We start from the raw sequence: 26,001 nt of genomic DNA, 5'->3' as shown, positions 1-26,001 counted from the left end.
TTTCTCTTTGAGCAATGCTATAATAATCTTTAAAATATTTAACATCGTATTCCAGGTTTTTCTATAAGCATGCATAGGTATATTATAAGTGGTTAAGAAGGATGCTAAACCTTAGTATTAATAATGACAATATTAGATGTATTATTTTGTTTGATCAGCCGAGAAATGGAGTTAGGGTTGCATTTAATGCATCAATAAGTCAATTTGAATGTCTCTTATGACTTATTTTATTTTTAATTAATAAACCCTGACAGAGTTCACCCTGGCGTGAAGCATATCACCTCCTTTATTATACAGCTATTTATCACATGAATAAATAAATGCATATGAAATATTAGTTTGAGTTGAAATTATTTTATTATGTGAGAAGAAAGACCACAGAGCGATACAGAAGACATGAAACTAGCACAACTATGTAGGAAACCACTTGGTCACTTATATATTTTAGCGGTGATTGTACAAAAATATTTTTGAGAATCCCTCAATTGACCAGTGAGAATCAAGTATTTCTTAAAGCTGTGCAGTAAGCATGTATAACATAAGCATATTAATAACCGAAGTAACCTGCAATAAAATCAAAACGCTAATGTGTGTTAAAGCTGAATTATGTTACTTTTGTTTGTGTGAGCATCCCGACCAGCATGACAAAGCATCATTGGCACAACCATTGACATGAGTTTGGGGCAGGGCAGTCTGTTTGATCACCAATGGAAGGCTGAGAGTGTTCAGAAAACCTGTTTGAAAGTCAATATTTTTGGAATTCCGTTTGGTGATGCTATGCCGAAATGACTCTACACATACTGAATTATTGAATCAAATTCATTACATTGCTTAAATATGTGGCCATTAGTAACTGAAGCATGCTAATGTAACTTTGGGATACTAAAAAGAGAAAAAGTTTATTTTAGGGTATTTTTTTGTTTTCTGTTCTGGTGTAGGTCTTGCAACAAACAGACAGAATTTGCTGCAGCCTGTTGGACAGAAGCCTAAAATTAAACTGCCCTGCAGTACAATCCTGCTGCAATCATCTCCTCGCACGGCAGCACCTGCCTTCCACCTCTGGCCTTCATTCACTCACTGCCAAACCTCTTGGAGAGTGTGCCAAAGCCCTCGGGATTGTGCGTGTTGGGAAAGTAGATCTCTCTGACATAGACATTAAACCTCTGTCCAAATGAAAAGTTCAGTACTGGTCTAACACTCTCTACTCAGAGCCTAATATGTGGCTAATAACATAAGATTAATTGAGTCACAATCACCACAAAAGTGCTTTGATCTCATTTTCGTCCTTTCCATTCACAGTTCCAACAAAATTCTCTCCTCTCACTCTTCACCTGCCCTCTCAGGGGGCTACAGCTGGGAGCAATCATTGGCGGCCTCATTCTGCATGTTTGTGAATTGAGGGTGGTTGTGGGGGGGAGGGGCGGGCAGCGAAAGATGTGCAAATTACCATTGCAGCGCACTGAAGCTCGTTTAAAAGGTGGAAATGCATTTGAAGTGGCGCTTGTGCCCCCATTTCTTGTTCCACTATACAGTTCTTTGATTTGGCTTTTTGATTCCTTCCCCTGCTTTTCCGCCAGGAGATAAGATTGAGCAAGCCACTGCAGACTGGATTAAAAGCTCTTTGATAAAGCTGTATTGAGCTTGGCACATAAAAAAATGTTTGAATGAGTATTGTGGCAGGCTGTGAGTAAGTGTATTTTGTATGAGTGTGTTTTATGGCTTGTGTTGCCATAATGAAGCAAAGTGTGAAGGGATTTTGAACCCCACTCATACTTAGCGTGGGTGTTTTTTAATTCAACATGGATATCAGTTTATCACTTCTTAGCATAGGATTACAGATCTTTAGATCTCTTGTGTCTCCTCAAAGGAAAAAAAAGACAATGATACACACTTGTCACATTTATCTATGCATACGCTTGCTGCACATGCACATTTGCAGTCTTCAGCACATAATCGTTTGTTGAAATGCGAATGTGTTCTTGTACTCTATAGTACGCCAAGCCAATAGCCTGTTTGGATTACACACATATCACTTAAAAAAACATACTGTAGTGGTACAATGGCATAGTGATGTTGTGAGATGGAAATACCATTGTTCATTGAAGTAGCTACTGTGGTGCTGCATGAATACCATATTCATGTACCATGGTATTTACATGTTACTCCAAGTTTGTTCAAAGAATACCATGGTATTGCTATGGTACATGTCTAAAAAATATGGTATTACCATGGAACGTGTCCATAAAAATAACCATGGCATTACCATGGTATGTCCAAAAATATGGTATTATCATGGTATATGAAAAAAACAAAAAACATGTTATTATAATGGTACATGTCAAAATTATATGGTATTATAATGGGACATGTCCAAAAAACATGGTATTATCATGGTACATATAAAAAAAAATAAAAAAATAAAAAAAAACATGGTATTACCTTGGGACGTGTCCAAAAACATGGTATTACCATGGGACATGTCCAAAAATCAAAATAGTATTTCCATGGTACATGTAAATACATTGTATTGCCACAGTTCATGTACCAAAAATGTGGTATTATAATGGTACATGTCCAAATAATATGGTATTGCCATGGTACATGTCCATAAAAAACATGGTAGTTACCATGGAACATGTCCATAAAAAAAACACTGGCATTACCATGGCATATTTCAAAACAAACATATTATTACCAAGAACATGTCTGAAAAACATGGTATTATCATGGTACATGTCCAAAAAAACATGGTATTGCCATGGCACGTGTCCGAAAAAATTCTCCTGTGACTCACCGGGCTGAAGAGCTGTGAAATACAGGGAGTCCAAAGAGTTTGAGAGAGTTGTTTACAGGGATCCATTATGAAGAGATTACAAACAATTTAATGCTCAATTCTGACTTAAACCCTCAAAGGATCAGTCAGGTTTGAGGGTCGACCACACTGGTGCACTCGATGAAGCTGCCTAGCATGTGTGTATATGTGTTTATAATTATGCTCTAACCAAATATACCTGGTAGAATTAGCGTCTAGGGCAGGGGTCGGCAACCTTTTTGATATGGAGTGCCATTTTTTATTTTCCTGGTCAATGGCTGTGCTGACCCCCCCCCCCCCCCAAATAAATACAATTAAAAAAACGTGCATGAATGTGATTTTCCGAAGTTTGAGTCCACTTGTGAAAATGTTTCTATTTTGCATTTATCTTTTTCAATACAAATTATATTATCAGCATATATTTTGAGAGAAAAAATTGTCAAAACCGGATGATTATGATATAATCATGATCCTGTATGTGAATTTTCACAGAGCATCTTGTGAAAGTGCTTTTTACATTTTGTCATACTTTTTTCAGAATCACACAGAGCTGGGTAATCACTAGCACGCAAGCAACAGCAAGAGAGTAGCAGGCTATTTTATTTATATGACGTATTTCACACCTGCATTCCAATCTACATCTTGATGTAATCCTCATGATCACGCAGCGTGTTTTCATCAGCTGAATGGGAGACTAAACACTATTAAAGTGTGATGAGACTCGCACTGCGCGTGCAAGCCATTCGCGCATTACAAGCCGATCAACTATTTAGCCTTTTTGGGTGAAACGCACCTGCAAAATCCTAAAACTTTATTTCCAGGTTGAATTTATATTTTGAATAGATTCAGATTTTTGAACCAACGCGATGTGGTTTTATGTTTTCTCTTATAATCGTTTAATGTAATTTGGAGTGTGACTATGGTTTAAGGAGGGTGTATCTGTATGCTGGATTGGAAACCTCAAGGATTAATAGTGGTGTTTTCCCTATTACATCACATGTTGTTCTGAACGCAAAAAGAAACAAATGAAACACGTAATGTAGGCTGTCATCCATGCAGTCTGACCGAAACAAAGCAGGTACGTTTACCCGCGTGATTAACCGAATGTGAAGCGCTGCCGGCTCGTGATGCGTGAATGGATTGCACATGCTGCACGAGTCTGTTGGGTATAATGCAGTCTCGTCACATTTTAACTTTTTGTTTAGCCTCCCATTCAGCTCATGAAAACAATCTGAATTCTGAACATGAGGAAAGATTACATTAAGTTGTAGATTGGAATACAGGTGCGGAATTTGTATAAATAAAATAGTCTATTCCTCTCTCGCCGTTGCTGGCGTGCCAGTGATTACCCCTCCAGTATTGGCATACGTGCCATAGGTTGCCAACTGCTGGTCTAGGGTGATGTGGTTGGTGAGGCAGTTTTTGGTTTTGTTTGCTTCAATTTTGTCTGTCAAGTAAGCAAAGTCTTGCATACTGCAAATATACAAAATGTTGAAACAAACCTATGCAACTCCATTAGAGACCAAGGGATAAACCAGCTGAGAGCATACAAACAAACCTATGCTTACAAACTGAACGAAATCAAACCTAGGAACTCACTCAAGGTGTCCTACATATTTAAAAATATATAGTGGAAAATTTTGGCTTTTGAGCATCACAGCCAAGATGTTTACAGCCAAGATGTGATAAGAAGTTTATTTCAATAATATTATTGTGCCAGAGGCTTTCTGGAGACTAAACTGGCTCACAAAAAGGATATCACTGAATTCCATAAGCCCTTCTCTCATGTCACAAACAATCACAGCACAGCACACTGTGTGGCTCGCCCAAGGTGGCTGTCATTTAAAAACAGCTGACTGTATATTTATAAGCTGAAGAAGGGCTCTCCATCGGCCGATAAATATTTTTATAGAGGGTTGCATAAGAGGGATACAGTATGTGTGGTCAGAGTGTTTGTAGAGGTGCACAGATCTGAAACATTTAAATGTTGTGTCTGTGCAGTTGTATTCAGTGATTAAATGTGTGTTTTGGATGTAATAGCAGTGTTTATGTTGTGAGTTTGTCACACTTTTTCACTAGCACTGAATGCATTAGTGAATAAGTGTGAACAAGTGCAGGAAACTTGTTTTGCAGGATTATTTTAGTGGTATAATGTTCTGCCACATTAGCGGAAGAATGCAGACATAAAAAAACTTTAACAATACCTCATGAACATCATTAATTCCAGAAAGATTCCAAAAAATAAAAAGGTTCTTTTTAAAAACTGCTCCTTGAACCTTAGTTTATCGTGCATTGTCCCTGACCATACCCATTATGACTAGGCCTATATGCAGCCAAAAAAAATTCAATAAAAAATTAAGTATGAGGGCCACAGGTCATTTCATTCTTGTTTCAAAGGCTTTAATTAAACTTTAAAGTTGTGTGTGATCATTTTTAGCCCTTTGTATGGATTGTAGACAGTGAAGATTGTAGCGATTGGAGAAATATGATTATGAATCATATGAATTCCTGTCCTTTTTTCAGACCTAGATTGTGTAGGGTAGCTCGAATCAGAGCAGTACATGCTTTTGATCTCTTCTCTGATAATTGAAAAGAAATTATAAATGAGAAAGAAGAAAAGGGTTGGAGAATGTTGTTCTGCTGTGGATGAAATAGGGGGATTTTTAATCTATTATAGAAATCTAGCCTATGGCCTTGTACTACAGTAGCCGGTTTGAAAAGAAGGACCAAAAAAGCTTTGATCATGTGCCACAGCAACACTTTTGAACCACTTTTGAGCTGTGAGCTTTTTAACACTTTTGATGGGCACATTGTTATTTCCTCACTGTGGCACATGTGTTATCAAGCAGGCTTCAGTGAACAACATCCAATAGAACGTTTTGTCAATAAGTGTGCATAATTAGAGAAATATTGATGGATTCTCATATTGACATCATGAAATGATATTATTTATGTCCATTTTCCACTAAAGTATGCGATTTGATACACTGACATGCTGTAATATTCTCATATGGTGATTTACAATCCTCTAGGAAGCTAGAGATGCACAAGTTCATTTCTCATTCCAAATATCTTCAAGCGAAGAAGACTTGCTATGACATCATGCCTAACTCAGTGCCCACATTACAAGGGACTTCCCCATGCCATAGTTGGATACATTACATATAAAGCATAAAACTAATGGGTTAACTGTTGAGACATGTAAATAAATAGATGAATACAAACATACAGTATATGGTTTCTCTATTATTTCCATGCAGTCTCTGATATGTTGTCTATGTTTATTGACAGTTCTGTAGCTGTCAGTGCAGAAGAGCAGATCTGCTATCAGATGCAGGCTAGAAATTCTATAAATAATCTGCATTATATGAATGGGATCCACATGACATCAGTAAAATACACTGCTATAACAACTCTATAATGATTGGAAGTAAGAAATATGCACTAGACAATGTGTAATTTGTCCTGTTTGCCATTCTGCTTTTAGGCACTAATGCTAATGTCTAATGCTACATGTGGTCATAAACCACAGGACATGGTTTTGGAAAATGTTTCATATAACTCAGAGTTTTAAAGTTATCATTCTCAAATTTGAAATAGGACATTATCAGACTTGTGGCTTTAGCTCCATTGTGTTTCTATGCCCAAAGAAGGTCAGTATCATATTATTTTTAGAGCTGTCAGAATTAACGCGTTAACGCATGCAATTAATTCAAAAAGTTTAACGCGTTAATTTTTCTGAATCGCGATTAAAGCATTTGTCGTTAATACAGCATAAACACTGGTGTGAATGGCAGAAACTTTGTAATGTGTCCGCCCGGAGTCGTTACATTGACGCACACGCCACAGTGCTAGAGCCCTTCTACCAAGGCGAGCCTACAAGCTTAGCATAAAACAGCATAACAGGCAGTCCCATAGACATTCTATGGGTCTTAACATGCAAGTTGACCGTTATGCTTTCTTCTATGATAGAGCTGCGGAGGTTGTTATTTCATTAAATAAAATAATCTCTGACAGCGCTTCCCTGTCAGTGATAAAATTATGGAGAAAGGAGTTCTTAGCGCTATTTGATGTACAAAACAAGCACAGATGGGACTTGTGACAGAAATCAAGTATTTTTCAGCATATGTAAGGTGCATGGTGAGTTCAAAGCGCCGCTCGATGCTGGTGTTGCCTCCCTGATGCGAATCATGAATGCAGCTTCACGATTGCTATAGGAAAGCCACAGTCTACTGGCAGATTAATACTGTGGATGATGAGATTTTAAGAGATTTAATGCCCATTGCAATGAATATGCAACCTATGGGGAGACTAGTTCTTTCAATTAGTCAAACTCCCACTTAGACTTTGGGAAACATTTGATGTGACTTGAATTGGTGATATTTTAGTGCATTTCTATGTTTATATTGTGAAAGGCTTTGTTTGGAAAATGTTAATAAAACATTATATTGCTACATATTGTTTTTTTTCTTCCTATGATGGAAATAAATTAATTTTGTCAAGAAAAGAAGTATACATAGTGTCAAATGTCAGCACTTTCAAAATCTGCAATTAATCGCAATTAACTAAAAAAAATTATGTGATTAATCGTAATTAAAACTTTTATCGACTGACAGCACTAATTATTTTATATAAATATGTTATGGAAATAACTTGTTGATAACTTTACAATAAATTTGAGCTATTCTAACTATTTTTCCGGATGACTTTTATTAATTCTGACTGTTGGACAACAAACTTTCATGTGTCTTCTTTCAAAAGAGACCACAGTTATGTTTGTAATACAAAGGAGTGATAAACTACAGCCCTTGAATCTTGAGTTGAAATTATTGGCTTGTGGTCAAAACAAGGGGGCACAGGTTAACCGGTTAATGGTGCTTGCCAAGGCTGTCATCACTGTTACTATTGCTCATACATAGTGTTAGGGATTTGAACAAACCCCTAAACCTAAATATGAAATTTCATATCACGAAAACTGTCCTGCACAGTGCTACCGATATGAATGACATCTAAAATTGTCCACGTCTTTGCTTCAGAGTTTACTATCAATTGCGTAAGTGACCAGACTTAGTATTTTTACTATGCACGTAATCATTTGATACAATTTACTTAGTATGTACATAAGTGTTGTTGCATTGTACTGACATTTAAAGTACCTGTATTTAATTACATCAGTATATACACTCCTTAACCTACCCGTAACTTAACCTCAGTAGCAGCAAATGTAAATCTTGTGAGTATTTTTGCAGAACATGTAGTTACACAATAAATACATTGTATTATATGTATTTTAATGTTAGAGTTAGCAGTTAAAGACACCTAATATAAAGTGGGACCCATTTTTGTAAAAAACAAAACAAAAAACATTGATTTCCATTTGGTGTGGATGAGGCCTAAAAACCACTTGGAATACCCTTGCAACTCCATAGCAACACTGTGATGACAACTCACAAAACCCTAATTGTAAAAATGTAGTTGGCAGAATAATGTCACTTAAAGTTTGTATCTACATTGTTAGATAAAAGTGGAAATTAGCAGGAACTTGGAACACAATGGGGATGACTGGCTGTCAAAACACAATTTTCACTAACAAAGTCACTAACAGTGATTATATACTGTACGTCTGCATTTGTCATATTCTAAGACAAGAAGATGAGATGTTATATGGACGTTATATGTGATATGGAGAAGCAATCAAACATTGCAGCAAAAAGGGAAGAAATGATTGCAATACAAAAAAGCAAGTAAGCCAACTTATAGGCTAACCGTATTTAACATTATTTTCCCATTTTCATTTTCTGCCTCTACAGGAAAGAACAGCACCTTCTGTCTTCAGTAAACTGCTGGTATCTGGTTTTAAATCAGACTCGAAGAGAAAGCAGAGATCACGCCACACTTAACGACATCTATGTGAATAATGTCATCGTTCGCCTGGCTCAGATCAGTGAAGACGTCATTCGGCTCTTCAAAAAGGTCCGTATCTGGTCTTCGACACCTTTTTTTCCTCTCACATCTAATACCACTTCTGTTTCTCATATCCTCAACTGCCCCTGGATTTAGCCGTAGATCTTTAAAGTCATTTGCACTTGCACAAATTCACGTTTGGCGTGTCGCGATTGATTACGACATACACAAGAACCAATGGCTTATTGCATCACTGACATCAAAACTTGCACAATGCATTCTGACATCCCATATTTGAATGGAGGTGAATAAGGGTTATGCTAAAGATATTTGAGAGCTATGGCAAATCAGTGAGAATTATAAGTGAATTAAGAATATAGTGTCATATTGTCCTTTTTGGAGTTCAACAGCAACCATCCCCTTTCAGTTTCATCGAATGCAAAGGGCAGTGGTGTAAAAATTTTGCTACACATTTGTTTCTGTGTTCCAAAAAAGAAAGTTAGGCCACGTCCACCTTAATACTTTTAAGCGCATTGATTTTTCTAGGTTTAAGCCACTCATCCACACTGGAACAGTGTTTTCCTCATATTAGTGTGAATGTGGCCTTAGTTTGGAATGACAGGTTTGTAAATTATGTCAGAAAATTAAAATTTTTGGGTGAACTATCTCTTTATGTTATGTTTTTTTACAGTTGGCCTGCTGGAGAACATTAAACTTATCCAAATGTGGGAGATTGTAACACCCACCACAGCTCTAAAATTATTATATATTCCTTAACATAGCCAAATTCATACATTTGCATGCATTTTTGTGGGAGACATTTTTCTTAGCACAGCAACCTGTACCTCCTTCCTTCTTGCTTTGCAGCTGTGTTGGAATTTTAGATTATTATTTTAAACATGCCTGCTGACAGAGTGTTCGGTTGGTATGCAACAAAATGAATGGGCATGCCTAAACACATGCTGTCTCACAGTGTGACTATGCTCAATTTATGCACATCCTCTTAAGAGTTAAAATCATACTGTGGTGAGGAGTGTTGCCACTGGCAGTGTTCTCCATAGTGCGCCTTATGGGGTCTTGGCTATATAAGTTGGCACGTTGTCAACACATAGCCCAAATTTCTGTGGCCTAATCCAAACACTACTGGTGTGTTTACACCTGGCTGCTTTTCCTGTAGGTGAGGCCTCGTGCTTCCAGTCACCATTCATAGGAGAGTGATTCAGTGGGGTGACGGCAAACCAATAAAACACAGCCAGTACACCCTGGGAAACTCTTTTTCTCCCCTTGTCTCCCCAATTTGGAATGCCCAATTCCCAATGCGCACTAAGTCCTCATGGTGGCGTAGCGACTCGCCTCAATCTGGGTGGCGGAGGACGAATCTCAGTTGCCTCCGCGTCTGAGACTCTCCGTGCATTTTATTACGTGGCTTGTTGAGCGCGTTACCTCGGAGACGTAGCGCATGTGGAGGCTCACGCTATTCTTCGCGGCATCCACGCACAACTCACCACGTGCCCCACCGAGAGCGAGAACCACATTATAGCGACCACGAGGAGGTTAACCCAATGTAACTCTACTCACCCTAGCAACCATGCCAATTGGTTGCTTAGGAAGCTTGACTGGAGTCACTCAGCATGCCCTGGATTCGAACTTGCGACTCCAGGTTTGGTAGTCAGCATCTTTACTTACTCAGCTACACCCTGGGAAACTCTTAATTACTTGCAGTGAGTGTAACAAGGTCACCTAGAATACCCTTCTCAATCTGCTGTTATGAATATTAATGTACACTTGAGTGCTGCTGTGATGTGACAGGCTCAGCTCTGTCATGTAGAATTATAAATACTGTGGCAGTAAAACTAATGCACCTAATGAAACCATTTTTAAGAAAACAAATGAATGACTCCTCTAATCATGCTGAGGAGAGGTTTTCTAAGCAATCAGACCTTTGATTTTTGCCTGGCAGATGATAAATGGGTGAAAAGAATCACAAAGATTTTATTGAAGGAGGCACTTACTGTAAGCCATATTGAGAGACCAGAATATCAAAAGCTGCTTTTCCACCATCGGGCCGAACAGTGCTCATTGCGAAACTGTGAATTTTCATGCTGATCCGGGCCAGTTGGCATGGTTACAGTTTATTTTTAAACCGTGGTGCTTGAATGTACGTAAATATAATACGTCAGTTGTCGACGGCGTGAGAGGTAAACATTGAAGCAATTGTGGAATGGAGGATGATCACATATTCCAGTTTTTAGGGCCGCTTTTCCCCTTGTTTTCACTCTGCTAAAGCACAGAAAAGACATGGCCCATGTTGAAAAAAGGAAAGCAAAGAGAAAAAGGCGAGAGGTTTGTAACTGTGCCGTAATGAACCATGTTTAAGTTGAAATGCTACTGGAACCGTTCCTCACCGTGCTCCGAACCGTTCGGCCTGATGGTGGAAATGCCCCTTTAAACTTGGGGGTGGACTCTTTTCATTTGGGCGAGTAAGCAACCACTTAGAATACCCTAGCAACCATGTAGTATTGCCCTAGCAACCACCTAGAACACCATTGCAACCGCATAGCAGCGCACTAAAAATATCAACTTGTAACACTCAGAACTTCTTTACAGCAGAACAACAGTATAGAAGTGCCCTGCAACTAGTGCTGGGCAATGAAATTATATTAATATTTATCAAAAAAATTAATTAACGATGATAAACTTTGATAATAAACTCAATATTTAGCCGACGTTCTATATGTAAACAATCGGATCATGTACGTGTCGCTAAAAATGCAAGCAGTTTGGCAAATTTATACACACAACTAGCTAACTGAATCACAGTTATAAAATCAGCCATTCACACATCTGCCCAAAGTAAGATATGCCTGTCTTATCATCATTCTTTTGTCTGTATTTTGCCCATTATTACTCTTTTATACATCCATCTTTGCAGTTGTATCAGTGTCCTCATAAATTACAATAACAGTGTAATCGCTGCATATTATGGCCGCATATAGCATTTTAGCACATTAGCGTCATGAATTCAGAATCTAAACAAGAAAAATGTAACATTTTCTACTGCATATATACTGTATTACATTAAATCATCAATGAGTGGTTAAAACAACTTCTTTTATTGATCTTATGTGAATTCTACTCATAGATTGAGGCATAAAGTAATTGATAACACATTTTAATGTCACATTAGTTAAGGTTTTACTGAGCATCCTCATATTTAAATGTATTTCTAAATGCCTCCCACAGCGGAGTGGCGGGTGTCTGAATTTTCACAAATAGTATACCGTTGCTTGGCTGTTTAGAACTTCTTTGTACCCCTGAATGAAGAACGAAGAAGAACTTCTCCGAAGTATATCGAGGCCTTTAAACCTTTCCTGCACTGACCACCAACACTCAAACCAAACACATTGCAGTCGAAAGTGCTTAAGATAATGGAGCCATGGTGCAGTGGTTGGTACATGGGATGTGTTTAGCCATGGTGCTCACACTGGTACACAGGTCGTAATCCAGCTAATGTCATTTCCAGATCCTGTTCCCACATACTCTTTTCCACTGTGCTAACCCCAAAATGGCAAAATGGTCAAACATAAAAGTTAAAAACACAAATATGCTTAAGGATACATTTGTTTTCATGGCAATTAGTTTGTAAAATTAGCTGTCCCCCCCAATATTCAGATTTGTAGTCAACCTAAATATGTTTAAGATGTCTGATTTTTCAATTAATACATTTAAGAATGTATTAATGTAGTTGAATATATTCATTCAGTCAAAAATATGTGGTTACAGCCTTGGATCTTAGGAGTAAATGTCATTCTTACAGTATATTCTGTTAATTGTGCACAGTGGAAATTTAATATGTATTTCACTGTATGCTGAATTGTTTAGTGAATGGCATCATATTTAGCATTTTTCCCATGAATGCAGAAAAAATATACATTTCTACAGCATCATTCGTGCACAGTGTTGAGTAGTGATGGACTAAATGTAATCAGATTACAAAAGCGAGTAATAAGTACTAAGTAATCAGAGGAAGTCATCGGCAAGAAGTTAAATTACTTAACATTTTTTATGTGTGAATCAGATTACAGTTACTTTTTCATGGATTCCATGGCTCAGGGACTAATAAATAGCAAATTGATGTTTGATTTCATGTTTAATGAATGTTTTAACGAAAGAAGTGCAAATTGTACCCAATACTTAATACACTTAAAATTATATTTTCATCAAGTCATGCATTAAGTAATCCAAAAGTAATCAAATTAGATTACCTAAAAACTCTAATCTAAAAGATTAGGTTAATGATTACTATTTTTTGTTAGGATAGGTTAGGTTAGCGTTAGGTTAGGGTTATGGTTAGGTAGTAATTTGTAATCAGTACAATATCGCATTTCAGATGTAGTCTACCTAACACTATTTGTGCAAGAACAAGCTTTGTGCAAGCTGGAAAATAAAGAGTATTGCAAAATAGTAGAAACTGCAGAAGTTGCGAAATGGAGAGGGATATTTGCACGCCAACTTTAAGGTGTCAAACCAACTGTTTTCTAGTCCCTGCAGCATAGAGCTAACTACTGTCTTCTACACCATTACAATGTCTAAACAAGTCTGCACATATGGACTGATAATGAATAGCCTTCCTTACATTTTGTAAATTTGTATATTTAAACTTTTTCTGAAATTATATATTTAGAACTTACAATAGCAGTTAAACACTACCAGCAGTTTAGTCTGTGTCAAAGTATTCCAACACACAGCGAGATGAGAAATGTACACCTGAACTTAGCGAAATGTTTGGCTGCCTGCTCTGGCAGAGCTATCTCTCTGGTGGCTCAGATGAGGATGAATGAGCAGCTAAGACAGCTGGGAAACATGTAGGTTGACAGCATTTTGAACAGTCTTATGCCAGTGTTACCAGCGGCAAGAAACTGCAGTGTGTCAGTGGCTTTAGCTCTTTCATAATGTTGCATCAGAGCTTTCTACTGAGCTCTTGCCATCTATTCTGTGCTGTGTATGTGAGGTGCACAGCAGCAATACTGATTCTCATTTCCCATGTGCATTTAAAGGAAAGTAAAAAAAAAAAAAAAAAATGGTCATAAATGACACACCCTCATGTCATTCTGAACACTCATGTCTTTTCAATTCAATGGCAGTTCATAGGTAATCATTGTAAAGCTTAAAACTGACCAAAAAGTATCATAAAAGACTAGGCTTCAATTCAGGCATTCCATCTCTTTCCCCCAAAATAAGGCTTAGCCCACATCAAAGGTATATTGTACTATATTGAGTGTATTTTATACCTAAAGACATAATCAATACATATACATGAAAAATATTAAGGTGCTTATCCTATTAGCACAGATGACAAGATGTGTAAATTGGTTGCCTTAAGTGTATATGCATGTTTGCACATTTATGTGTGTAGAGAGAGATTCTATTTAATCCCTAAGCACAGCCCTGGCTGTTCTCATGCTGCAGGCTTTATTGATCACTGAGAATCAATGTCCATCGTGGTTTTTGAACATAAAATGGCATTGCAGGGCCACTGGGGTAATTCATTCAAGTGCATGCCTAGACTGGGATAAGCATTGCTTTAAATGGAGGCTCACAAGCTATGTGTACTTTACAATATGACACACATACTGTAAGCGCAAACAAATTTCACTATGGACTAGAAGTACCACAAGATGCATGGTTCGTACCTGCATGGTTCATTCCTACACAGTTTTAATGAACTATTGGCAAAAAAGAAAAAAAAAGAAAAGAAAGTCAATGCTTCTACCTGTACAGTCGATGGGGATAGGATTTGCGCTTTGTCTTTTTCTCCTGATGTTCTTTTTTTGTTGTTGTCAGTTTTAGATTGTGTTTATCTGGGCCGGTCTCTTTGTTTTGTACTTAATAAACAACTTGTGCTTGCGGTGAACAGTTTCTTTATTTCCCCAGAGTTCCTGCCCTCTTACTTCTGCCAGATCGTCTTACCTACTTTCAGTTAAATGCAGAACATTCTCTCAATTTCAGATCACACTGCTCCAGGTGTGTGTGTGTGTGTGTGTGTGTGTGTGTGTGTGTGTGTGTGTGTGTGTGTGTGTGTTTATGCTCATATGCAGGAGTAGCTGTGGTGTGTGGGAGGAGGTACAAAATGTTTTATTTTCTCAGAGAGTTGTCTACTTTCCTTAACTTGTTAGTTGAATTATTAAATGATTATTTAAGATGGTTTTATTTTAGTACAGAATACATAAGCCATTATTTTCAGTGTCACAATCAGTGGCAGAATGCACTGTTTACTGCTTGGTCCCTATCTGAAGGCATTGTTTATTTTGATGCTGTAGATTTGAGGTTATTTGGAAAGCTTTATATCTGATTGATTAGCTGAAACCATGGCCTGTTTTGGTGTTTAGTGATAATGTAGTGTATTCTCCATACTGTACATAAAGGCTACAACATGGGCTACTAGACTGATGATGATAAAGCTTAGGGGCTGTTAATACTGAATGTGTTGTTGCATCTGTTTGCTCTGTTTTTTTTTTGTTTTTTTAATAGTTTTTATATGTAAACATGAGCAAAACAGATGTCTTTGACCATTGTGTCGCATCTCACTGTGTTTTTAGTGTCTCACGTTGGAGCACCACATTTTTTAAGATGCGTGTCAAATTAAAGGCATCTAGAGACACTTGCATTCTGTTCCATTTGTTGTGCTGCATCTAGTTTTTTTAATGCAAAAATGTATTTGGTCTGAATGGCCCCTTACATTTAAACATTTAATCAGTCAGTACTGAAACACCCCAAATTCTTCAGACAGCCACAAATTTTTGTCAGACCAAGACACCATGAGTTAAAATGATGAGTTGTGGTCACTAGGGTACTTCATACAGTACATACTGTTTATTGCAGACAGTTTGTTTTAAAATAGTACAAGAAATAATATGCACACTTTTAAAACAGTGGTATGGTACTTGTCACATGGTCTCATTAGTTGTACAATACACCTGTACATATATATTATTGTATTATTCGGTGAGCAGCGTCCAGTTTTAATCTCTGAAATAAATGTATTTTCATGTTTTTAAAACAGTTTGTGGCAGATGAAACAATGAGTCAAGAACGAGATGTTAAAAATTGCAGCAGATATTACTTTTGTTGTTTTGTCACACTGGACTGCTTCTGAATACAGTAATGGGGTTGTTTAGGGCCGTTTACACCAAACACATTTTGCATCCACCTGCGTTGTTTTTCATTTTATTTTTCTATATTTATGCGTCTTCACTTTAAAAAACGAGGCACCTGCATTCTATTCCATTCGTTGCGCTGTGTCCTGCTTTTTTTAGTGCAAGAAAATGTTTTGTCTGAACGACACCTTAGATTGTCAGAAGAACTGTTTGACTAATACTCGAGGCTGTTATCTTGCAAGTAGAAAATGAGTTTTTAATGTTTTTGTTTTTCTGTAAACTTTTTTTTTTTCATTTATTGTCGCTGCAGAGTTTAGAGTTTGTCTGATATTTGTAACCCATTTTGTTTTTTGTTGTATTGCAGAGTAAAGAAATTGGCATTCAGATGCACGAGGAGCTAGTGAAAGTGACAAACGAACTGTACACTGTGAGTATAATGTCTCTCTCTCTCTCTCTCTCTCTCTCTCTCTCTCTCTCTCTCTTTCTATTTCTCTGTATTTTTCTCGCTCTCCCACTCTCAGTCTGAATGGAGCTCTCACCCGCTGTGTTCTGCCATGCACCATGGAAACGCTGAGTCTCTGGCCAAAACAAAACCAGTTTGGCTGTGTGACAGTTTTTGGGGAGAAAGAAACTGTTGCTTCACATAGTTTTTTGTTAAAGGATGGGAAACCGAATCAAGGGATTTTGGGGGGAATACCGAATATAGTTCATTTGTAAATTTGCAAATACATTTGTAATGGTACATTGGCCATTAGGAGCTAAAATGCTTTGGTTCCATTAGTTTGTCTGTAGTCTGTTTTTTTACCTGGATAAAATCCAAGCTACTTCTGCAGCGGAACAGGCTGAGATTAATGTTGTCACCCATGACAGGGCATCAGAGAAAAATTCTTCACACATCTCCATCGCTTGACCTATTTCAGATGTCCTTTCAGCATCTTTATGCAGGTGGCATAGTAAAATGCTTCATCTATATGAAGTATATCTGGATTGAACTAGCTACGGTGCAGTTCCTATGATCTATTATTACATTTACTAAAAAGTACCATGATCTTATCTTTTATTTTTTTATATAACATTTTAGGTCTTTAAGAATACTGAAGTGTCCATTGGAAAAGTCAGTGTGATGTAGTCCAAATGTATTTTCCACCACTAGGGATGAGCCAGGGTTGTCGACTAATCGACTAGTCATCCAACAACTGACTAGTCAATTAGTGGGTCAACTACTAACAATAATATTTTTAGTGGTGGTGGTTTTATGGGGAGACGCAACTTCTTTGAGAGTGTTTTTGCATAATGGTAACTTGCTGTGCTTAACAGTGAATAAGAATCAGCATGGTTAAACCCTCTGCAAGAAGTTTCAACTCTTTTATGTGCTGCTGTTACATTAAAGCGCCGCATCAACAATACATTTCAAGATGCTCACTGTTAGATGTTAAGTCCTCTGCTATGAGTAATGTTACTGTATTTGTGAGATGATGTTGAGAGATTAAAGTCTTTTGCTGATTCTGTCTGACAATAATTGCAGTAAAAAAGGTTTAAACTGCTTGATGTCATGAACTAGATGTGTACCCGCAATATTATCTAGCAGTTCTGCACTTCTGAATGCACAGCGAGGATCACCCAGAAGCACTCCGGTTATGTTGAAGCATGTCATTCTGCGTTTAGGATGCATATAAGTAGTTTCGTGGCACTCTGTAATGGAGCCTTTCTTATTTCGTACTTTTTTTAGTTTGATAGTGTGCAATATGATGTTATAGTTTTTTAGCCTATGTATTTGTTGAATATCTGTTTGTAACCATGTTGAAGTGCTGTGCTTAGTATCCGTATATCCCTCTGAAACACGTCCGATCGGGGTCATGTGAACATAACAGAGCCTAATTATAAATTATCCTTTACACCGACTAGTCGTTCAAACAACCAACCGACGAGTCGATTATAAAAATTGGTAGTTTTACACATCCCTATCCCCCACCCCATTAAAGATAAGTCAATGGATATATAGCCTTAAATTATTCATAAAATATTTATTTATATACAGTATGCATGTATTTATTTACCTAAAGCCATTTTTTCCCAAATAATATCATTATGCATTTCAAACCCTTATCTGCTTCGTTGTCCTTAGCATCCATTGAAGCTCTGCTATAATCTCCATCTGACTGATTTTAAACAGTAACTCCTAAACATCGTGCAGTGATAAGTAGTCGAATAATAGGTGTGAATGTAATCGTCCTTCCATAAAGAGTCCTGAAGCCATTCTGTAAATCTTTAAGCGCAGACATTATTCTTATGAGTCTGAACACTCAAATGTGTTTCTTCCTATAAACTGTTGAAACGCGTACAGACGTGCACATATTTGGTTTGAGTTGTGGCGCTCTGACACTGGTGTGTTTCAAGGTCACAGACAGGGAGTATAATGTATCGTTGGAGAAGACATGGAATCATTATCCATTCTTTGCCACCCTTCCTCTTTCCTTCCTTCCCTCAAACAGAGCCTGTCAGAATGCTGAATCCCTGCAGAATGATCAAAATAATGTTCTGCGTCATTGTGGTCAAGAGATTTGTGTGTCATTTCTGTGCTAAGTAGACAGAGAAATGTGGATGATGGGCTATTGGAAATATTGGCTGTGTGCAGTTTATTATTTGATGATAAATAAATATGCATTTTTGGAAATCATCTAGTTATTGGTTTACATTGTTTATGATTGCAAATCCAACTCAAAATCCAAGCATTTTATTAAATAAATGGTAACACTTTACAATAAGGTTCCATTTGTTAACATTAGATAACAACATTAGTTAACATGAACTAACAATGAACAATACTTTTACTGCATTTATTAATCTTGGTTAATGTTAATTTCAACATATAGGAATACATTTTTAAAATCAAACGTTGCATTTGTTAACATTAGTTAATACACTATGAACTAACATGAACTAACAATTAACAATTGTATTTTTATTAACTAACATTAACAAAGATGAATAAATGCTGTAAAAAAAAAAATTATTGTTCATTGTTAGTTCATGAAACCTAATGCATTAACTAATGTTAAAGAATGGATCCTTATTGTAAAGTGTTATCAAATTAATGATTTGTAATGTTGTAATGTTCTAATGAATTATTCCGGTAATATAAGGCCATTTTCAGATTATCGACATCCACCAATAACTGTACCTGATTGGCTGATTAACAGAAGTCGTCATTCCGCCTAGTGTCAATTGCAAACTCTACCGACAATCGTTAATGGAAAATGCACATTTTCTCTTTTTTAATATGTTGTAGTGAATTTTGAGAAAATATTATGTAAAAAAGTGTTCATTTAAATTATCACAATTTTATAAGCCATAAGCCAACCTGATCTATAAATATCAGTACTTAATCAGTCATTAAAAATCCCATATTGGTCGACCACAAATTTAAATGACTTTTTGCACTGATGATTAAGTTAGTCAGTATTATAAAAAACTGTCAACCATTGCAAACCTGTGTGTAAAGATACAAAAAAAGCATAGCAGTAGCGATGCTTGCTGCTGATCAGTTGTTCATGATATACAGCTTGACTATAAAAATGAAAGCTAGCCAGTGCTGGAAGCCCTGAGTATCAATCCATCTGGCTCCTTCCTGTGGTTTGAGTTATGTGTCCTGAATGTGGAATAAGAAATATAAATGCAAAGCTTCTGCAGTCCCAATTTGCAATGTGAAATTTCTGCAATGCAATAGTTTTGCCTTGTGTTTGTGTATTAGCACGATAAATGGAGATTGATTATCTTTCTTGGGTTTTAAATGCACAACATGTGTAATGTTATCTGTCATTAAGCTAATACCCATTGAAGAATACATAGCTGATGCATTAATTTCTTTCAGTTCAAACAGATATTTTAAAATCTACAAGAAGTCAACGTATAGCTATTTATTTTGCAATTGAAAGTACTCACAAATAGCACAAATAGCATTTGCTCATTTGTGGAACCTGTAAGTTCAGCAGCTTTTGCAGCAAACAGTCCTGTAATAAATGAGAGATGAATTCATTGGAATAATGATCCTTCTTCCAAAACTTCAGAATACCTATGTAACTTCGGTTCTGTTAAAGGAATAGTAATTTGTGCCTACAGAGGAGTAGATGTTAGGCAGAATGTTAGCAGTCACCCTTTACTTTCATTGAATGAAAAAAGACTTTATAAAAGTGAATGGTGACTGAGTCTAACATTCTGCCAAACTTCGCCTTTTATGTGCCATAAAAAAAAGAAAGTCAAACAGGTTTGGAACAACATGAAGTTGAGTACATGATGACAGAATTGTCATTTTCAATTCAATTAACCATTTAACCCTTTAAGCTCTGAAGGTGTTTTTAAAGAATTCCTGTTTCGGTGGTATGCCCAAGATGAAAGGCTTATAACTAAAAAAACAAAACAAAACAAAGAACAAAGCGGGTTAATTGTTTGGTATCATTTTAAAGAAAACCTTTTCAAATTTTTTTATGAAATTGGTTATGCTAAATTATGAGACTCTCAGCCTAAGAAACTGTTGAAAATCACAAAAGAAACTTGAGCCACATTTTTTTATTATTTTTCTGATTTGATATTATATATCTCAGGGTGTAAATAGGGTAGCTCTGAAAGATAAGGTAGCTCTTTGTTTTTAATCGTGTCACTTGTACCTGAGTAAAAATTTGTGTTGATACAACAAAGCAATCAAAAGTTATAGCATTACAAAAATAATTTATCCTAATGTCCAGAAACTTCTCCAAGTGTCCAAAAGCCTCTCCAAACAAATAAAACATAATAATTGTACATAAGAACTAATTACACATGCAAATAAATTTATGACTAAAGGTATGCTCTCTCTCCAACACATGCAGGAATGAGTAATGAGATCTCATTCAGTTCCATTCTGTGTCATTTGAGCTATCATTAAGTCTGTGTCATGTACTTGGCGCTATCTCCTGGTGGCCATATGTAATTACAGTGAACGATCCTCTCTTCCCATATTTGAATGACTTCCACCTCTGGTTGCAGCAATCTCAATCCTAACACGACTGGTTTAGTGTTCCATGATGCTGGACAATGTTTCTTTATCATTTCTGATGACATCATCTGATCCATGAAAGCCTATGTGTTTTTAGCCAGATAGCATATTGGGTCAAAGAGTTAAGTTTTAAAATATTTACGCTATTCTATCTATGTGATTTTTCTTACACCAGAATTACATAAAGGGGTCCCACTGCTATAGGCCTATCTAATTTCTGTCTTGGCCTAGCGTTAACAAACTCTTTAAACACAGTCCATCTCACCTCATCATGCTTGTTAATAAGACTTGCTGGATGTTTGCCAGCCATGACTGTCAAACTGCTTGTAAACATGTTCTATTACTGTGTTTTTCTGTGTGAGGTATACGTTGATGGTTGACAGCTTTGGGAGGAGCCGAGTGCTAACCTAGATTTTTTCCTATGCTGGAATAGATAGATTCCTGTCAAATCAATGAACAGGCACTGCTTTATTTTTACTCTCTAGCTCTGAATTTTTATTCATGATTTCAGCCTGCCTGTTGGGTCAAGAATAACTAACTATATGAATGTTGTGGTCTTATTGAATTAGTTTAGTTTAGTATTTGTTTTGTGTGTGTACAATATTTTCAATCATTTACTCACCTTATGTTGTCCAAAACCTGTATGACTTACTTTCTTCTGCGGAATATAAAAGGAGATATTAGGCAGAATGTTAACTTCAGTGACCATTCAATTTAATTGTATGGTAAAAAGATGAAAAATTATCGACCAAAAAAGAAAGCGAATGGTGACTGAGACTAACATTCTGCTAAACATCTCCTTTTGTGTTCCAAAGAAGAAAGCAATACAGGTTAGGGACAACATTAGTAAAGCATTTAATTTTAGGGTGAACTATCCCTTTAATAAACCCTATGAAGAAAACATGGCATGTCATTGATGAGATAATGGCACCAATATGCTGATGTCTGTGTTTTTTTTATTTTATTTATTTTTTATTTCTAAGCATTAAAATACTTGACACTGATGTAACGTGGCATAGAAGGCTTTTGTTTTAATGGCATCTTCATGCATGCGTGCATACATTCTGCAGCTTCTAACACCTTATTTTGTCCTCCATTAACCTTGTAACAGCTAATATAATGTACATAACAGCATGTGAATCAATAGAATACCACAGTCTCGGAATCTTTTAGCGTTAAGACAGTTTTCGCACATATGTGTTTTTACTAGACTCTGTTAAAAGGTCTGGTGCTCTGTTCTGGGGCCAGATGCCGCCAGTTCTCTGAGAAACATCCTTTGCATCCTCTTTCTAATGAGTTTGAGGAAACAGCTTTTTCCATCAGGGAATACTAGGGACATTGGGTCCAAATACTTTGTGCCATTTAATGAACATGTCATATTAGTTTAAAAACATGGCTAATGGTATAGGTCTATTGAATGTAGACTATTTAACCTGGTTTCAACAAGAAATTGGATTTAATGTTCACTATCTTTTGTGCATCTACATTATATATATATGGTAATCTAAATTGATATGAAATATCAAATTTATATTGTTAAACATGGACCTAAAGTGGTATATGCTTATATCCATGACTGAAATAGCCCAGACTTGTTGGAGCAATACATCTTACATTTATAATATTGCTTAAAGGGGAAGTGTCTATTTTTTTTTTTCTGTTAAAGTACTTTTTCCAATTCTATTATAAGATGCAACAGTAATAACTATGTACACTATTTGCAATATATGCAAAATCATATAACCATATGCTGAAAAATCAATATGCTCAGAAAAAGAGAAAAAAAAAGAAGAAAAAATCATGTGTATTTTGAGTAAGAAATGTACACATAGTACATTATGTATGATAGTGATTATTACTGATTATTAAATTCTGTGTTTAAATTATCAGATGCATTTTAGGTATCCAATTTTTAGATCTCATTGCTGTTTGTTTGAGATGTCCAAAATATCAACTTCGGGTTCCACCAATAGCACAAGTTTGGGGCGGTACTACCTGTTTTATTGAGCAATGGAAGACACATAAGCTGGGCACATAGGATAGGGTGGTAGTGTTTGGAAAAACTGTTTGGGAATCATTATTATAATAATTATTTTATATAGTCATTATTTAGCAATTCCATTTGGTGCCTCTAGTGGCACAGAATTGACACACTTAACCTTCACCTAGCCAGCATGAACTAAAAGCATACATAGTGCCATCATGCAATTGCACTCAATGACCTCCTCTATGTAAATAATCTGTGTAAGGTGAGAATCAAATAGCGGTGTAAGGTGAGAATCAAATGAGTGTATGTACATTAGTGTTAGGGTCACTCAAATGAGCAGTCTGGATGCCCTGCAGGTTGGGTGATTTAATAAACATTTTATTGGAAACATCATCAGACAGGCATCTGCCAGCTATGAGGAGCCGTTAAAGCAGGGCAGTGGTACAGAGGACCTCCCTCCTCATTCGCATGCTCCTTTCACTGCCCCACTCTCTGCTATTGTTTGAGTAATGGAGATGATGAGGTTGAATAGCACAATGGGTCACAGCAATCAGACATGAGGTAAAGTAGTTTGCATTGCTGTGAACACCTCTGTCATAAAGGGAGCTTCATCGTTGGAGCCATGTATTGTAAACTAAAACTAAAATAAACACAACATGAAAATATTTTGGTTAACTGAAATAACAAGAGCAAACCTAACATAATTTGACAAGATTTAACTAAAATACATTTTTATGAGACTGAAAAAATTATCAACAACTAATTTTAGTTTCTGTTTTTGTAGTTCTTGAAATTGTTTTTCAATGTAAATATGTGCTCGATGGACGTCTTTGACCATTGTGTTGTGTCTCGCTGCTTTTTCAGCTTCTATTGCCGAAAAAGAGTGCTTTGTTTTCAAGACATTGTATTATATTAAAAGTTGTCTCGAGACGGATGCAATCTTTTCCATTTGTTGCGCTGTCTCTAAAAAAATTTTTATGCCATGTGTTCTGTGTGAACACCCCTTTAAACTTATTTAGATTAGATCAGGCAACTAAAGTTACAAATTTTACAAATTTAGTTACAAATTTAACTAAACTTAAAAACGAACAAAAACTAAACTAAATGAAATGGAAATTATAATAATATATAAAGATATATTAATATATTATCTGTTATACTAAAAATAATAGAAAATAAAATTTGGTAACAGTTAAAAATAAGGTTATATTTGTTAACATTAGTTAATTCATTAGGTATCATGGACTAACAATGAACAATGATTATTTAAAGCATTTATTAATCATGGTTAATGTTTATTAATATTAATATAAATACAACTGTTCGTTGTTAGTTCATGTTATTTCATGCTGCATTAACTCATCTTAACATGCACAACGTTTAATTTTAAAAAGTGTTGTATGTTGAAATTAACATTAACCAAGTGTTGTAAAAGTATTGTTCACTGTTATTTGATGTTAACTAATGTAATAAACTAATGTCAACGAATGCAACCTTATTGTAAGGTCTTACCAAATAAAAACTAGCTATAATAACCCTACGTTAGGGTTAATTACGTTAGGGTATTAATCGTTACACGAAATATGTAGTTTAGTTTGATTCAGCTTGTCCTTTGTTTCCTAAAAACACACTCACTTCAAAATCTCATTGTCCTTAGATCACCCCCTCCTTCAGTTCTACACAGTCTGCCTCTGTCATCCTGGGTATGAATGGGAGGCTTGGGTTTGTGATGGTAAGAGGCAGGATTATGGCTACTTCCGCTGCCAAGTCCATACTCCCTTGCATATTCATGAGGTGGCCTGTTTCTCTAGAGCTGATGGGAAAACAACTGATCCTCTTTGACTGAGAACTGTACAACTCCTTTGGAATGAAGCTAGTCTGGGGACCATTTTAAGGCAGTGTCAGGCTTGAGTTGTTTTCTCTTTATCATTAAAGAAAAGACCAAGTTTATCTTGAGTAAATGTGAGAATAACATTTTTGAAATGTTATGTTTGTTCTTTAACATTTAATGCCATGTGTTGTCTACATATTGCATATTACAGATTCTCATTTACATTTTCATAGAGAATAAAGATTAGACCATTACATACAACATTATATTGTTGTATATGTTTTTCAGCATCTCACAAAGGAGTGCTGCATTTTTAGATGCCATGTCAAATTAATAAGAACTTTGGATTATAAAAACGTGTCTGAAGACACCTGTATTCTGTTTTATTCATGGCATTGCATCTAGTTTTTTTAGCGCAAAGACGCATTCGTTGTAATTGGCCCCAAACTTTGTTGTTTATATAATAGACAAGTAAACACCTTCTGAATTGCACAGCCAATTAATTACTTGGTTAACTGAAGTATGCCTGGTGTAATTCTTGTTTTACTTTTTCTCACCCTCCTGCAGGTGATGAAAACGTATCACATGTACCACACGGAGAGCATCAGTGCAGAGAGCAAGCTTAAGGAGGCCGAGAAACAAGAGGAGAAGCAGTTCAGCAAGTCTGGAGACCTCAATGTCAACCTCCTACGCCATGAAGACCGACCCCAGCGCCGCAGCTCAGTAAGGAAGATTGAGAAGATGAAGGAGAAGGTGAGATTGCTCTTGTTAGCTAGTGCCCAAGCCCTATTACTCTGTTTTTACTTAACCAAAGGGCTGTTGCAGCCTAGACTCACATTCATTCCATTGCCTTATATGCTCTCAAGTTGAATTGTAACCCTTAAAGTGAAGGGTTTATTATCAGTACACAATGAAAGATCAGCCAAGCATCCATTTGCTTTGGGCCACAGTGTTTTGAAGTGAAATTCCATAGCATCATCAAGACCAGCATTGCAAGCAGACCTTTAGTATACACTTATTACATCAACAGTCCCTCCTGGAGCAACCTTGGGTTAAGTTCGCTCATTCATGGTTAAGTACTCAGGGGAGCAGTGGTGATGGCTCATTGTTGGGATCAAACCAGCAACCTTCCAATTGCAAGCCCTGAGTAAATTCATTTTGGAAGTGTTGAATGCCATTGTCACTCCTGTGAAGAACCAAACTGTGTACAGAATGTACTTAACACCCAAAAATGAAATGTTGTTCCAAACCTGTATGATTTTCTTTCCTTCGTATAAC

General features: G+C 36.5%; 1 protein-coding gene across 2 annotated transcripts in view; it reads left to right on the top strand.

The window, feature by feature from the left end:
• LOC127446553 (SLIT-ROBO Rho GTPase-activating protein 3) overlaps window positions 1-26,001 on the top strand; it is a 137,700-nt gene that overhangs the window by 51,497 nt on the left and 60,202 nt on the right. For both annotated transcript variants that reach the window (XM_051707551.1, XM_051707550.1), the window contains exons 3-5: window positions 8,623-8,785; window positions 16,238-16,300; window positions 25,291-25,476. In XM_051707551.1, the coding sequence (XP_051563511.1) occupies window positions 8,623-8,785; window positions 16,238-16,300; window positions 25,291-25,476 (412 nt within the window). The remainder of the gene's footprint in view (window positions 1-8,622; window positions 8,786-16,237; window positions 16,301-25,290; window positions 25,477-26,001) is intronic.

Source organism: Myxocyprinus asiaticus, chromosome 9, assembly GCF_019703515.2.
Source record: "Myxocyprinus asiaticus isolate MX2 ecotype Aquarium Trade chromosome 9, UBuf_Myxa_2, whole genome shotgun sequence".
Lineage (NCBI taxonomy): Eukaryota > Metazoa > Chordata > Actinopteri > Cypriniformes > Catostomidae > Myxocyprinus > Myxocyprinus asiaticus.
The sequence above is the reverse complement of the archived record's forward strand: the minus strand, read 5'-3'. Positions and strand labels throughout refer to the sequence as shown.